This window comes from Lipotes vexillifer, unplaced genomic scaffold (genome assembly GCF_000442215.2).
Source record: "Lipotes vexillifer unplaced genomic scaffold, Lipotes_vexillifer_v1.1 scaffold1139, whole genome shotgun sequence".
NCBI lineage: Eukaryota > Metazoa > Chordata > Mammalia > Artiodactyla > Lipotidae > Lipotes > Lipotes vexillifer.
In genome coordinates, this window is record NW_006798273.1 from 1,413,396 (window position 1) to 1,429,387 (window position 15,992).

General features: G+C 40.4%; 1 protein-coding gene across 1 annotated transcript in view; it reads left to right on the top strand.

The window, feature by feature from the left end:
* Nucleotides 1-5,824: 5,824 nt before the first annotated feature.
* The window catches only part of MRPS5 (mitochondrial ribosomal protein S5), a 25,258-nt gene continuing 15,090 nt past the window's right edge, over nucleotides 5,825-15,992 (top strand). The window contains exons 1-4 of the mRNA XM_007470203.1: nucleotides 5,825-5,898; nucleotides 9,183-9,263; nucleotides 11,652-11,789; nucleotides 15,618-15,743. Coding sequence (XP_007470265.1) covers nucleotides 5,841-5,898; nucleotides 9,183-9,263; nucleotides 11,652-11,789; nucleotides 15,618-15,743 — 403 coding nt within the window. The 5' untranslated portion in view covers nucleotides 5,825-5,840. The remainder of the gene's footprint in view (nucleotides 5,899-9,182; nucleotides 9,264-11,651; nucleotides 11,790-15,617; nucleotides 15,744-15,992) is intronic.

Consider the following 15,992-nt stretch of genomic DNA (forward strand, 5'->3'; position numbering starts at 1 on the left):
ATGACAACCAGGAATCAATAGAAATGAGAAGAATAACTATAAGCAAGCAGATGAAAAACAAAACAAGACTATTTTTGAAGTATAGTTGGTACAGTATTGTGTTAGACAAAACAGGGCTTTGACACAGGTCTTGGTCTGACATCTTGGGCAGAAGCTATCTGTCATCTGAAGTTATCTGTTTATTCCAAAGGTCTTTGGTCAGCTGTATACTTCTGAAGACCAGCTGCTTCTAGAGCATCTGGGAGAATCCGCAGTTTGAAGTCCTCTACTGGAAAAGGCTTCCAGTTGTGTCAATTCGGAAATTCTTCTTTAGTTGTAAAACATGTATTGAAGAATTGACCCCCTGGAGTTTCACTGCTGTATTTGTTAACAGTACCTGGTAAGGTTCTATACAATAAGGTTCAAGAACAATTTTTCTCTGATGTCTCAGACAAAAATGTCATGGTTGAAGATCACCAAGAGGCTATTTAGGAAGATGCTGTGGGAAGATGCCCTTAACCTGCTGATGACAGGACTGGGTAGAGTACATGAATCCCTTGTAATATTTTGCCATGTCTGCATGCAGCAGGGTAGAGTCTAGTATTGGAAGTGGAATCTCTAAATAAATGGGTTCAGTTCTTAGATAACTGATGTATCCCCAAGGGAGTGAACCATATGGCCATAAGGGCTTCTGGGAGTACCCTTGGCCAGGGAGCTAAAGGGTTTCTGAGATTTTTGCTAATTTTAAGTTAAGGATGTCATTGATTCCTGTAAAGTGTGTGCTTTGATCACCTGATATAAAAAATGGGATGTGATAGGTTGGATACACAAAATCAAGCAGCTTTTAGTAAGGACTATAGCTTTTTTTTTTTTTTTTTTAATTGAAAGTAATAGATTTCCTTTTAGGACTATAGCTTTTCATAGCAACTAAATGCTTCAGTCCATCATAAAAATAGACATATTAAAAACTAAAACACATTCCCATTTCATGAAGGGTAGGAGCTGGATAAAATCCATCTGAAGGTGTCCAAGGATCTTGGAGGCTTTGGTTCCAGGCCATGTCCCACCTTTAGTTTTGTCAAGATTATGATTATAGGTGACACATGACCTAAAAATAACCTGTTAAAAAGTTTTCTTTTTAAAGTTTATTTACCAATGTTAATTGAAGATTGTAACCAATTTGTATCATGATGTGTAGTTTCATGGAAAAATGTAGCTATCATCTGAAATCATCTGGCACCACCAAGTGGCCATCTTGGGAGCACCAGTGATGATCTGAGTGAAGGTTACATTTTTTAACATTCTTCTTTTTCAGAGTCACGGGCTAAACCTTGATATTCTATAGTGGCCTCTCTGAATTCCTCCAGAGATTTATCCTTTGAGGGTTTAGTTAGGAACCTCACCTGGGTTAAGGCTGCTTGTTTGGCCTAATGATCTGCTAGTGCATTTCCTTTCACTTCCATATTATCTCTTTTGTATGAGCCTCAGCCCTTATAATAGCCACCTCTCTAGGAAACAGGAGTGAATCCATAAGTTCTTGTTGTCCATTTTTTATTTTATTTTATTTTTTATTTTTTTATTTTTTTGCGGTACGCAGGCTCTCTCACTGCTGTGGCCTCTCCCGCTGTGGAGCACAGGCTCAGGACGCGCAGGCCCAGCGGCCATGGCTCACAGGCCCAGACGCTCCGCGGCCGCGGGATCCTCCCGGACCGGGGCACGAACCCACATCCCCTGTATCGGCAGGCGAACTCCCAACCACTGCGCCACCAGGGAAGCCCTGTTGTCCATTTTTGATGGGGATTCTAGGAGAGGTTAGGAAACCTTTGTTTCAAAGCATCTCAAAGTCATGTTCTGATCTCAAGCATATCTCCTATCTGTGTATGTGCTTACCCTCTGGTCTTCGGCCAGTCGACTAACTGTAGAGAGTAAGTGCAATAACTTCTGCCATCTGGGCTGACTGTAACTCAGGTAGAGGACTACATTCTAAAGAGAACTTAAATTAGTGACACCATATCCTTCTTGATAACCTTTGGTTTCATATTTGAGATATGCTTCATCAACAAAAAATATTAGTTCAGAATTCTTAATTGGAGTCTCTAGTAAATCTGTGCAAGGCACAGAAAGTTTCCTAACTAAGGTAAGACAATCATGAGGTTCTCCTTCTGTTAGGGGCAGGTGTGTGGCAGGGTTCAGGATGCTGCAGTAGTGAACAGAAATGTGAGAGGGAGAGAGTAACAGAATATAACATAATAAGATGTTAATTAGCAGGCTGACGGTGTAAACTCTCTCTTTTCACAGATGACATGATCTGATACGTAGAAAATCCTAAGAAATACACTAAAAAACTACTGGAATAAATGAATTCTGCAAAGTTTCTGGATACAATCAGATCAATATACAAAAATCAATAATATTTCCATACATGATCCATAAAAGAAACAAACCAATAAACTGGACTTCACCAAAACTGAAACCTTTTGGCTGGTGAAAGACCCTATTAAGAGGATGAAAAGACAGGCTACAGGCTGGGAGAAAATACTTGCAGACAACTTATTTCAAAATGTACTCCCATCTAGAATATACAAAGAACCCTCAAAACTCAATAGTAAAAGAAACCAAACAATCCAACCAGAGAGTGAGCAACCATTTCACCAAAGAGGACATACAGATGGCAAACAAGCACATGAAAAGACATTCAAACATCATTACCTATTAGGGAAATGTAAATTAAAACCATGATGATTTATCACTACACAGCTATTAGAACAGCTTAAAAAAGTGTTTTTTAAGTGACAATTCTAAATGCTAGTGAGGATCAGAGGAAGTAGATCTCTCACACATTGCTGGTGGAAATGTAAAATGGTACGGCCACTATGAAAAAGTTTGGCCGTTCTTAAAAAACAAAACATACCTTTACCATGCAGTCTCACTGCTTGGCATTCATTCCAGAGAAATGAAAGCTCATGCCCACACAAAAACATGTACATGATGGGTATATACCTCTAAGTATTGAAAGCAGGGACCTGAAAATCTATTTGTACCCCATGTTCACAGCAGTATTATTCACAATAGCAAAAAGGTAGAAGCAACCCAACTGTCCATTGGCAGATGGATAGATAAACAAAATACAGTAGATACATACAATGGAATATTATTCAGCCTTTAAAAAGGAAGGAAATTCTGACACATGCTACACAAGGATGAACCTTGAGGACATTATGTTAAGTGAAGTAAGCCAATCACAAAAGGACAAACACTGTATGATTCTACTTATAGGAGATAGTTAATCAAATTCATAGAGACAGAAAATAGAATGGTGGTTGCCAGAGACTGGAGAGAGAGAGGAATGGGGAGTTTCTGTTTTGCAAGATGAAAAGAGTTCTGGAGATGGATGGTAGTGATGGTTGCACAACAATGTGAATGGACTCAATGCTTTGAACTGTACACTTAAAAATAGTTAAGATGGTAAATTTTATGTTACGTGTATTTTAGCACAATTTGAAATTTTTTAAATTTCAAAAAATGCACATGGATATTCATAGCAGCTTTGTTTGGAACAGCCAAAAACTGGAGAAAAATTACATATCCTACAATGATGAATGGTGGAACAAAAGGAAGAAACTATTGATGCATTCAACAACTTGGATGTACATCAACAGTATTATGCCGAGTGAAAAAAGCCAATCTCTCTAATTCCATTTATATAACATTCTCAAAATGACAGCATTTTAGATATGGAGAACATACTAGTGGTTGCCAAGGGTTAGGGATGGTTGGGGAAGACAGAAGAGGGAGAATGTGACTCTAAAGAGAAAGCACAAGGGATCTTTGTGATGACAGTTCTGTATCGTGATTGTGGTGGTTATAGAAATCTACACGTGATAAAAATTGTATAGAACTACACACCACCCCCAAGAATGCATGTAAACTGATAAAATCCAAATGAACTCTGTGAACTGTATCAATGTGTACAATGGTTTTGATACTGTATTATAGTTATACAGTTGACCCTTGAACAACATGGGTTTGGACGGCATGAGTCCGCTTATATGCAAATTTTTTCCCATAAATAGTGCTGTACTACATGATATGAGATTGGTTAAATCCGTGGATGCAACACTACGAATTCAGAGGGCCAACTATGGGACCTGATCACCCATGGATTTTGGTATCCGTGGAAGGTCCTGGAGCCAATCCTCTGTGGATACTGAGAGATGACTGTATAAGATGTCACGATTGAGAAAAACTGGGTGAGGGGTGCATGGGACCTTTCTGTCCTATTTTTGCAGCTCCCTATAAGTCTGTAATTATTTCAAAATGAAAAGTTAGGAAAAACAAACAAACCAGAACTTGACTGCTTGGCCATGGGCCAGCAAGTTCCCTTGTGACCTGAGCTGTCCATCATGAACTGGGTGCCATCTGACCCACCAAGCCATAAAGCTGGGCACACAGCAGCACGCCATCATCAAATGGAAGTGGTATATATGAAGCTGGGCTCAAGCAGATCCTGGAGGCACAAGAAATTGTATGATTTCCTCATGACCATGGCCTCTATCTTGCGACATTATCTTCTCTCTCCAACCCCTACCTACAGCTTCACGGTAACCTCCCTCTGACCAGTTGCCTGAAGAGGAAAACTCTTGGGTTCTGCATGGTATGCAAGCATCACCTAAAAGGACACAGCTGCACAACATCTCACTTTGGGAAGGCTCTGCGGGACAGTGATAAAGGGAAATCCTCTCAGTGGGCAGAACTTTGAGCAGTGCACCTCGTTCATTTTGCCTGATCAGAAGCACAGAGCTATACATTTTCATGTGCTGTGGCTAATGGCTTGGCTGGATGGTCAGGTACTTGAAAGGAGTATGATTAGAAAATTCAAGGAAGTCTGACAAGGAGTCTGGGGAGAGGTGTGTCGACAGACTTCTCTAATTTGGCACAGAATGTTAAGATACTTATGTTCCATATGAATGCTTACCAAAGGGTGACCTCCACAGAGGAGGATTTTAATGAGGTGGACAGAATAACCAACCTGTGAATGTCAGTCAGCCTCGTTCCACAGAAATGGACTCAAGAACAAAGCACTAGGGATGGAGGTTACGTTTGGGCTCAGCAACATGGACGTCCACTCACCAGGGCCAGTCGGGCTCCAGCCACTGCTTAGTGCCCAATATTCCAACAACAGAGACCAACACTGAGCTCCCAATATGACCCTACTTCCCGAGGATTAGCCAGCTATCTGGTTGCAGATTGATCACATCGGGCCAGTTCTATCATGGAAGGAGCAGCACCTTGTTCTGACTGGAACAGACACTCTGGATATGGATTTGTCTTCATTGCCCACAATGCTTCTCCCAAAACAACTATCCAGAGCTTTGCTGGAGTTGGGTATGAATAGCTTTTTTATTCTCCTATTTATTCCCCCCCTCGGACCTTCACTGAGACCCTCTCCGTGCTCGTCTGTACCTCACACTTCTGGTTGGGAAGAGTCCGCAGCATCAGCTCCGTTCCGAGGGAGGAGGACGTCACCGGCTCGCGGTCCCGCCGCCCTGTAGGTCCCGACGGTGCCGCCGAGTCCCTGGAGAGAACACCGTGAGCCAGCCCCGCCCACACCGGCCTCCAGCCCAAGCCCCGCCCCTGGGTCCTAACGCGAGGTCCCCCCCGTGGGGGCTGTCCGAGGCTGCGCCGGACTCATCCCACTTTGCTTCCCGCCCAGACAACCCTTCGCTCGGGCCTGCGCTGCGGCGCGGCCCCCTGGCCTCGGAAATTCAGTCTCGGGCCGAGGTCCGCGGCCGTTGGACGAGGAGCAGTCGCGGCAGGCGGTGGGAAGGCTTCCCGGACGGAGGCGCTTGTGGGTCTCCACCATGGCGGCGACGGTGCGCGCTACGGGAATTCTCCCTGTGCTGTGTGGCGCGTCGGCGGGTGAGAGCCAAGACGCTGGGAGCAGGGGCTCTGAGCGGGGCGGGAGTAGGGGTTCGCCCAGGGCCTGCAGACACCCGGGTGGCAAGAAGCCGCAGCCCCGGCCTCTCACGCCCGGCTCTTGTCCCGCTGGGACCTGCTGTGTGACCTTGCACGCGTCCGCATCCTCTCTGGGTCGCAGGGCCCGGGTCTGTAAATTGAGGGTGGACTGGACGCGGTCCAGAGTCTCTTCCAGTTCACCAGGCCGCTCGTGCATGCTCCGTTAAAAGGGGCAGGGTAGTGGCAAGCATCGCCTTCCCCGCGGGCGTTGATTCACAGGTTCATTTGGTGATGTTAATGTGGGGTTCGAGGTGGATGGCGGCCAGCGAAGCTCGAAAGGGAAATAGGCTGTCCTCCAGCTTGAGTCGGATAGGATTAGTGTCAGTTATTTTAGATTCCGGGCTGATCAGTGCCCTTTATTAAAAAGAAGGATGTTTGGAATGTCAGTAGTTTTGCTCTTATTGTCCTCCCCAACCCCTAGTTGGTTGTTTGCAGCCCGAGGAAAGGCAATCTGCTATCCTCCAGCCTGATGTTTATCTCTAGGAACCACTTCGTAATTAATTTGACCTCTATTCGCCCTATTTTATTGAAAACCCACAATCCAGCATTCGTAATTCCGAAATCCAAAGATCTGTAAAAATCGAAAAGTTATTTTTAGTAGCTCATTTTGTTGGGAAACTTGACTTGCAGTTGTTTGTAGGAAAATCTGACCTGAGCATTTTTTACTTTTGTTTATGTTGTGACCACCTCCTCCTTTTCCAAAGCCCCGATCAAATAGCACTTAGCATGTGTAGCTTTCTTTCATGAGCTCTTAGGTGTAGCAGGGACTGTCTTAAACTCTTTATGCTTTTTTCCTTGCTTCATCTTCACAATGCCTTTATGAGATAGATGCCTTTATTATTCCCATTTTACAGATGAAGGAATTAAGGCACACAGCTGTTGAGAAACTTGTTCAGAGTTAGACTGGGAGGAGGTCAGGTTTTTGCACCCACACCACCTGGCTCCAGAGCCTCTTTCTTTCTTTCCTTCTTTGTTTTTTTTTCTTTTTCTAGTGTATAAACTTTTTTTGGTAGTGGCTTTATTGGAATGTAATTTACATACCACAGGATTCATCTTCAAAGTATACAGTTCAGTGGTTTTTAGTGTATTCACAGAGCTGTGCAACCATCACTACAGTCAATTTTAGAACATTTTCATCACCCCAAAAAGAAACCCTGTACTCTTAGCTAGCATCCCCCCAGACCTCCATTGCCCCCAGCCCTGGGCAACCACTAATCTACTTTTTTCTCTATAGTTTGCATGTTCTAGATATTTCATATAAATGGAATCAAGTAATATGTGATCTTTTGTGACTGGCTTCTTTCACTTAGCATAATGTTTTCCAGATTTGTCCATGTTGTAGCATAAATCAGTGCTTAATTCCTTTTTATGGCTGGATAATATTCTGTTGTGTGTAAATACCACATTTTGTTTATCTATTGAGCATTTGGGTTGTTTGTACCCTTTGGCTATTATGCCTAATGTGGCTGTAAATATTTGTGTGCAGTGTTTTTGTATGTACATATATTTTCATTTCTCATGTGTATACACCTTGGAGTGGAATTGCTGGATCAAATGGCGACTCTATGTTTCACTTTTTGAGGAACTGCTAGACTGTTGTCTAAAGTAGCTGCACCTTTTGACATTCCCACCAGTATGAGGATTTTTATTTCTCCACATCCTTGTCAACACTTGTTATTTTCTGTCTTTTTGGCTGTAGTCATCCTAGTGGGTGTGAAGTGGTATCAATTGGTGGTTTGGGTTTGCATTTCCCTGATGGCTAATGAACGTCTTTTTTGTGCTTCTTGGCCATTTCTATATGTTCTTTGGAGAAATGTCTGTTCTAATCTATATCCATTTTTAAACTGGGCTGTCTTTTTATTAGTGAATTGTAAGAGTTCTTTATATTTTCTAGATACAAGTAAGTCCCTTGTCAGATAAATGATTTGTAAAAATTTTCTCCCCATCTGTGTGTTGTCTTTTCATTTTCTTGATAGTGTCCTTTGAAACACAAAAGTTTTAAATTTGGATAATGTCTAATTTACCTGTTTTTGGTTTTTGTTGCTTATGCTTTTAGTGTCATATCTAAGAAACCATTGCAAAATCCAAGGTCATAATTGTTTACTCTTACGTTTTATTCTAAAGGTTTTATAGTTTTTCCTCTTACCTATAGGTCTTTGGTCCATTTTGAGTTAAGTTTTATGTATGGTATAAGTAGGGCTCCAACTTCATTCTTTTTGCATGTGGATACTCAGTTGTCCCAGCATCATTTGTTGGAAAGAGTATTCTTTCTCCGCTGGTTTTTCTTGGCGCCCTTTTCAAAAATTAGTGTCCAGTGAATGCTGTCAGAGCCTGTTCTGAAGTACCGTACTGTGTGAAGTGGTAACACCGTACGGTTACAGCCTGGCGCTGCAGGGGCTCCTGATGGAAGAGGGGAGCAGAGTGCTGTGGGAATTGGGGAGCCTTCACCGAGAGGTGGTGTTTCAGGCAAACCAGGAGAACCTGTCAGAGACACACTAAAGGATTCAAGAGCTGAGTGTGTTCCATACTGACTGCGAGTCTGGTGTGGCCAGAGGGGGGTGGAAAGGAGAGTGGTGGAGATGAGGCTGACGTGGAAGGTTGGGGCCAAGTCGCAGCCCTGTAGGTGATGCCGAGGAGTTTTGAATTTGTTCTGCAGATAGTAGGGAGCCAAAGAATGATATATCAGGGCTGTGCGGTGACTAGACTTGTAGTTTTAGAAAGGCCTGCCTGTTACCAAAGGGAAAAGGGGAGGGGGGTAAATTAGGAGTTTGAAATAAGCAAAAAACAAAGAGAGAAGGGCCTGCTTGACAGCAGATGGTGAATTAGAGGGAGACTGGAGGCAGACTGGAGACCTGTTAGGAGACTGTCAACAGGAGACTGTCCTTACCATGTGGCTGAGGGATGGAGCTTGAACAAAGAGGGGCAGTGAGACTGTAGGAGGGTGTGTAGCTGAGAGGTGGATTGATTTTTGAGGAGAATCCATAGGGCTTGGTAACAGGTCAGATGTGAGAGTGAAGGAGCCGATGTGATGTGATTTCATTTACTTGGGCAAGTGGTCATGGAGCCGAGAAATTACTCATTTACTTGTCTTGGTTCTTTTATTCTATAGATAATACTATTCTTTAGGTGTTAAAAAATGTTCCTTTTCATGTAGAAATGGATCTTAATTTTTTTTTTTTAATTTATAGGTCATTTATGGTCCAGGCAGCTTTACCTAAACAGCTTTCCAACAGCTTCCATTTTGGCATTGAAGACTGTTCCCAGCAATGGTGAGATTTATTTATCTAACTACCTTTTCTTATAAGAGCTAGTGTTAAGAGTACTTTATGTAGTTTTTAAAAATGTAAAGGAATGAAGTACGTTCTTTGTAATAGAAATGGTTAAGGTCTAAAGAGTATTTTTCAAACTTTTAATGATTACAGCTGTTATAATTCAAGGCTTTAAAAAATAATAGCCATGATTTATTGAGTAATGACTGTGTCAGGTTAATAGTATGTTATCTTGGTTAATCCTCACACCAGTTTTTATGAGGAGTTGTTATTCCCATTTTACAGATGCTGAAGTGAGTCTCTGAGAGGCTAAGTGACTTGCTTTAAGGTCACACAGCCAGTAATGGCAGGACTGGGTCCTGAGCTGTCTCGGATACTGTGATGTGTTCTGGAAGCACAGTGTTTGTAGAAGGGGTGGGAAGAGTGCCAACCGGTGGAATGACTGCACAGTTCTCGGCTCCTCCACTTTCTGCCTGTGCAACCATGAACTAATGACACCCCTTGGACCCTCAGTTTCCTCTTCTATAAAATGAGGATGGTAGTTCCTACTTTAAAGATTGTTATCTTAAAACATTGTACTTCCGAAGAGTACTAAAAGGTTTATATCTTAAAACCACTTCCCTTTTCTAGGACTTCTCATCTTCCAGTGACACTTTAACTTCCATCTGGTTATATTTCTAAACAGATAGTGTATATACTTGTTCTTTTCTCTGGTAACATCGTTATGCTAATTGAAGATTTAATTAGGCACCGTCCCTGCTTTTTCTGAGCATAGCTGTAAGCACAATTTTGGTCGAATCTGTAGGCAGTTACGTATGTTCTTCACAGCCGAGCTAGGTAGTACGGTTGACCCTGTACGACCAGAACGGGTTTGAACTGCCCGGGTCCAATTATATGTGGATTTTTTTCAAGAAATAAGTACTACAGTACCATGCAATTCGAGGTTGGTTGAATCCAAGGATGTGGAATCGCAGATAGGGAAGGCCAACTATATGTTATACGTGGATTTTTAACTGGTGGGGGGGGGGTCAGTGCCCATCACCCTCACGCTGTTTAAGGGTCACCTGTATTCTCTTACTATGTTTCCTTTCTCCTACAACATTTTCTTTTTCCTAGAGTTAGTAATTGCCTTGTTTTTAAAAAATTGCTTTGTATTCTTTGTACCTGTTGCAGTATTTTCCTAAAGGCTGCAACAGATTGGTCAGAAATAGCAATAATTTTTCTAAAATCCTTGAAACACATCACTAATTAACAGTTGGATTTAATAGAAGAGATTTAAATTAGAAGGAAGAAATTCTTCATGGTGAAAACTGTTAAACAATGAAGTGAAACCTTCAAGGGCAGACTCTGTCTTTGAAGAAGTCCACCCAAGGGAGCTTCCTGGGCTTGGCCCTCTGTGGACTCCATGCTGTTCCTGAGATGGAGACTTCATGGTCGAAATTAATAAGCATTCAGAGGATCAGAGCAAAATTGTTAATTGATCGTTGGTGGATGATAATCTGTAATTGGACTTCAAATGTGATTTAGCATGAGCTGCTGCCACCTCCTGTTTTAGAAAGCACAATGCAATTTGAGCAAACTCAGTTGTAGCAACAGTACATTGAAAGAGATTATTTCTGAATTCTGAAGTTGATTTCTTTCTACTTTTGACAGTTGGACCTTTGTAAGCTAACTACGTTATTATTTGTGAATAGTATTTTGGTCTTTAGAAAAAGATTAAAGAATTCTAAATTTGATGGTAGTGATTTTTACACTCTTAAAGTATGTCAAGGATTGTAGTTCTAAACTACAAGAATAAATTCATGTGCACTTGATATTTTGTTGAAGATTGAGAAGGTTACAAGAAAAATTAAAATGTGTCCAACATAATGGGATTTAGAATGATTATTAAAGATCTGAATTTATTTAAAATGAAAAGCCAGTATTTTCTATATACTTTTAATTGAGTAATTTACAAAGTAAGCTAATAGGTCCAGAGAGACCTCACTATGTCATCTGAGCCAGCCTCCAGAAGTTTTATTTTTTAAAGAAAGACTGTCCTCAAAATATGATTCTTAGGGCTTCCCTGGTGGCGCAGTGGTTGAGAGTCCGCCTGCCGATGCAGGGAACACGGGTTCGTGCCCCAGTCCGGGAAGATCCCACATGCCGCGGAGCAGCTAGGCCCGTGAGCCATGGCTGCTGGGCCTGTGTGTCCGGAGCCTGTGCTCCGCAACCGGAGAGGCCACAACAGTGAGAGGCCGTGTACCGCTAAAAAAAAAAATATATGATTCTTAAAAGTTCAGGATTTTAGTGACTTATTTTTATTAGTAACAGTTAATTTTTTGGTGCTGGCAGTGTTTCTCCATAGGAGTGGAGCATCTAACAAAGTTTTATTCCATCTACCTGCAGGCTCTTTGTCATCTCCAGGAACCAGAGACAGCCGTCATCTTATCAGCTTGACCCGTGCGCTACAGACACAGTGCTGTATTTCTTCTCCCAGTAACTTGATGGGCCAACAGTATAGATTCTATAGTTTCTTCACTAAATGTACGTACACTGGCTACAAACTTCCCATTTCATGAAACAAGAAAATAAAAGGTGCTTTTGTATCTTAATTTTTTTTCTTTTTCTTTTTCCTACTTAAATGAATTAACACTTCAGAGATTAATATATGATGTACAGGCATACCTCATTTATTGCACTTCACTTTATTGTGCTTTGTGGATATTGCGTTTTTTACATATTTAAGGTTTGTGGCAACCTGTGTTGAACAAATCTATCTGCACCATTTTTTCCAACAGCATTTGTGTGTTGTCTCTGTGTCATATTTTGGTAATTCTTGCAATATCTCAAACTTTTTAGTTATTATTATATTTGATATGGTGATATGTGATCAGTGGTCTTTGATGTTGCTACTGTGACTGGCTGAAGATTAGCATTTTTTAGCAGTAGAGTATTTTTTATTTTGATTTTTTTGAATATTTTTAAAATTAAAGTGTATATATTGTTGTTTTAGACATAATGCTATTGCATGCTTAAGACTGCAGTATAGTATAAACAACTTTTATAGGCACTGGGAGACCAAAAAATTTGTGTGACTCACTTTATTGTGATATTTGCTTTGTCGCAGTGGTCTGGAACCAAACCCACAATTTCTCCAAGGTACGCCTGTGCTATTCAAATAAAAATGTTCCTCCATGTACCTCCTAGAATTATCTTACATGCTACCAGTTATACTATACACACTTTTGGGAGTACTAGTTTACTTTAATCCCCTCATTTGGGGCACCTGAGGTCTAAAGGACCTGTGGAATTCCTGGAATTCCAGGATGGAATTGTGGCCCAAATCCCTGCTGATTTAGATTCACACCAAGAATATACTCAAAATCTGTTTTCAGTTGCACTTCAGTTGAGGAGATAGGACTAATCAGGAAAAGTTAATTTTAAGTAGATGTTGTTTTACTAATATTACTCCTATCTGAGATAGTATTTGAGAGTCCAGTCTGAACTGAAATTAGCTTGTAATAAATGGAGATTGAATCCACAATTCAGCATTAGGCAAATTAAAAGAAATTAGGATTATAAAGCCAATTCATTTTAGACTATTTGGTAAATACAGAATGAAAAAGCAAAAAAATCACTTGTAATTCTACTACCCTGAAATCCTGGATTTGCTGCTTTTTTCATACAGCAGTACGCTATACATTTTCCCATGACAGTACATGGGCTTCTCCAGTGCAGTGTCATAACTGTAGAATATTTCATTGTGTGGGTACAGATCACTTTAATTTGGATTAAATTAAATAATGACCTACTAGGTCATTCGTGTAGCTATGCAGAAAAGAGGACCAGATGATGGGGAGTTGCAAGTAACAGTCTTCCTTGTATCAGAGGATTTTGGTGTAAAGAGAAAAGAGAGGTGGGTAGAGTTGGAGCCATGAGGCTCTTCCTTGGTGCCCTCAGCCCCAGTGTTTTCTAAGAGCTGACTTTGTGCTTTGATGGTGGTGGTTGTAGGGTGTTGGGCGGGTGTATATCAGACTTACAGCCCCAGTGTTTTCTAAGAGCTGACTTTGTGCTTTGATGGTGGTGGTTGGGGGGTGTTGGGCGGGTGTATATCAGACTTACAGGCCTTTTTAAAAATAGTCTTTTCCCTGCCCTGAAAGGCCTTTTCTCTAACTCTTCTTGTTCTAGAGGTGCCCTTTGCCTTCTGAGACCACTCACACTTGCCTCTGACTCTCCATTAGCCTCCCTTCTTTCTCAGTCATAGGACTCTGTACCCTTACGAGTTTATTGCTCCCAAGTCAGGGCGGGGTGGGGGTGAACTCAGTTGAAACCAGCATATGGGGCTAGTTTTTGCTGTTTTAATAGGAAATAGTCTTTGACTTTCTAAATCTCTTCCAAGAAATAAAAAAACAAACATAATTTTTTCAAAACTCATTAAGATTTCTAAAAATGTTTAACATTGTATTTGTAAATCTATCCTTCTGCCATAGAGGGTCCACCATTAAATGGTGGAGTCTTTTAAATCTTCGTCTTAATATTGTTTCTTTTAAAATTGAATCCCTTTTAGTCTTAATGAGTGATTTGCTTATTCTGATTCTAAGAGAAACTGTAATTGATTGACCTCCTTATGCCTCCATTAAAAATGCTCTCACTGTGAACTTTCAAGTTTTTGATGGCATTTATAGATACCATCATTTTTAAGCAATTAGGAAAGAAAATCAGTCTTTAGTGAGAGTTTAGTTTGAGGTTGGTAATTTTATTTCAAACCTGTGGTTCTTTTAAAAGAATCAGTGTCAGTCTAAAGTTTGAAGTTAACCCTTTGCTTTGATCAGGGATACACAAAGCAGCATGTGATGTGGAAGCTTACTTATTTTGTGAGCTTCAGTTATGCAGATCATCTGTAATAATGCATTTGTATGTTTAAAAACAGGGTACTGTATAGCTATAAAGCATTAAAAAATATTATAAATCCAAAGCATTTTCCCCTTTTCATGTTATCTACCCGAAGGATCAAGGTGTAAGGCCTTTCAGGAGGCTAGCAGGTAGAACTTTCATTTTTATTTTTATTATTTTTAAAAATTTTTATTGGAGTATATTTGCTTTACAATGTTGTGTTAGTTTCTATACTGTACAGCAGAATGAATCAGCTATATGTAAAATATATGTCCCCTCTTTTTGGGATTTCCTTCCTATATAGGTCCCCACAGAGCATTGAGTAGAGTTCCCTGAGCTATACAGTAGGTTCTTATTAGTTATCTGTTTTATGCATAGTATCAACAGTGTATATATAGTGTATATATGTCAATCCCAATCTCCCAATTCATCCCACCCACCCACCCCCTTACCCCCTTGGTATGGTAGAACTTTTAAAGCTTAAGGGCTCAGAAGAGGAGAATGAAGATACTCATTTGAGTTCTAGAATATGTTTAATATTTCAGGCATGTAGATATATATATCTTAGATTTTTGACTAGTACAACATTTGTATGGCTCTGATTCTTTATTAAATTGGTAATGGAACAGTCTGTGGTCATAAAATCAATTGGTGGTACTGTGAAAGGTAGAAGTCCTTGTGAAGACAATTTAAATCTAATAAACAACATAGCTATACCAATAAAATTCAGAAGTGGGCAAGAGTAAAGAATCTGAATATTCCACAAGTACAAAGGGGAAAATACTGCTTGCAATGTATGATAGAAAAAGATCTGGGGACCCTGGAGATTCACAAATGGAAATAAATCAGCAGTGTCAGGGTCTATATATAAAGAAAAAGACAACAGCAATGATTTAAGAAATACACACATACACATGCAGGTATTAACTATCAGACCTCTACATACTCATTCTTTTGCAAGTATTGGTTAGGCTATAATCAGACTTGAAGGTGAATTTGGGCATCTCATTTTGAAGGATATACAGAGATGTTTAGGGCATTTACAGAATAGAACAAACAATCCAAATTATTAAGATTTTTGGGTTCAAACTGCAGTGTTGGTACTTTGGGCTAAGAGATCTGTATTTTGGAAGTCTAGTTACTGATTATCTCAATAGTTATAATGGAGGCAAGAGGGCAGGGAAGAGACCGGTCACACAGTTGTTAAAATGTCTGGGAAACAAATCTAGTGGAAAGTAACAGGGATTGAAATATGCTTGTCTTTTGTGGGGGAAGGCCATATTCTGTAAAAGGAGTAGAATCGCTTCCTCTTGGGCTTTCCAAATGTAACCGTGTGATGTGTGCAAAGAATGTTTCAATTTTGCTTTCATTGCCGTAATGATATGTGACCCGACTTCTTCCAGCCTTTTGTATTCAACAGGACTAAATAGACCGTAGATCATTTCTTGAAGAAATTTTTTAAAACCTGTTTCTTTACAGTGACAGCAGATGAGCTGTGGAGAGGTGCCTTAGCAGAGTCTGGTGCCGGAACAAGAAAAGGAAGAGGCAAAAGAACTAAGAAAAAGAAAAGAAAGGATTTGAACAGGGGTCAGATCATCGGTGAAGGTAAACTTATATATAAAAACAGCTAATGTGTTTTCTAAGATTTTTTCTCCAAAATTTTATAGATATTTTACAAACTAGAAGCATAAAACATTTCTCATGAAGGGTATTAGGTTCTGTGATTTTAGGGTCCAGCCAAATGGCTTATTGCCCCATGATTCAGGGAAAGGAAAATCCCATAGAAAGGGATTCATTCATTTAGTTATTCATTCAACAAGCCTTAAATGCCTTTTTTTTTTTTTTTTTTTTGGG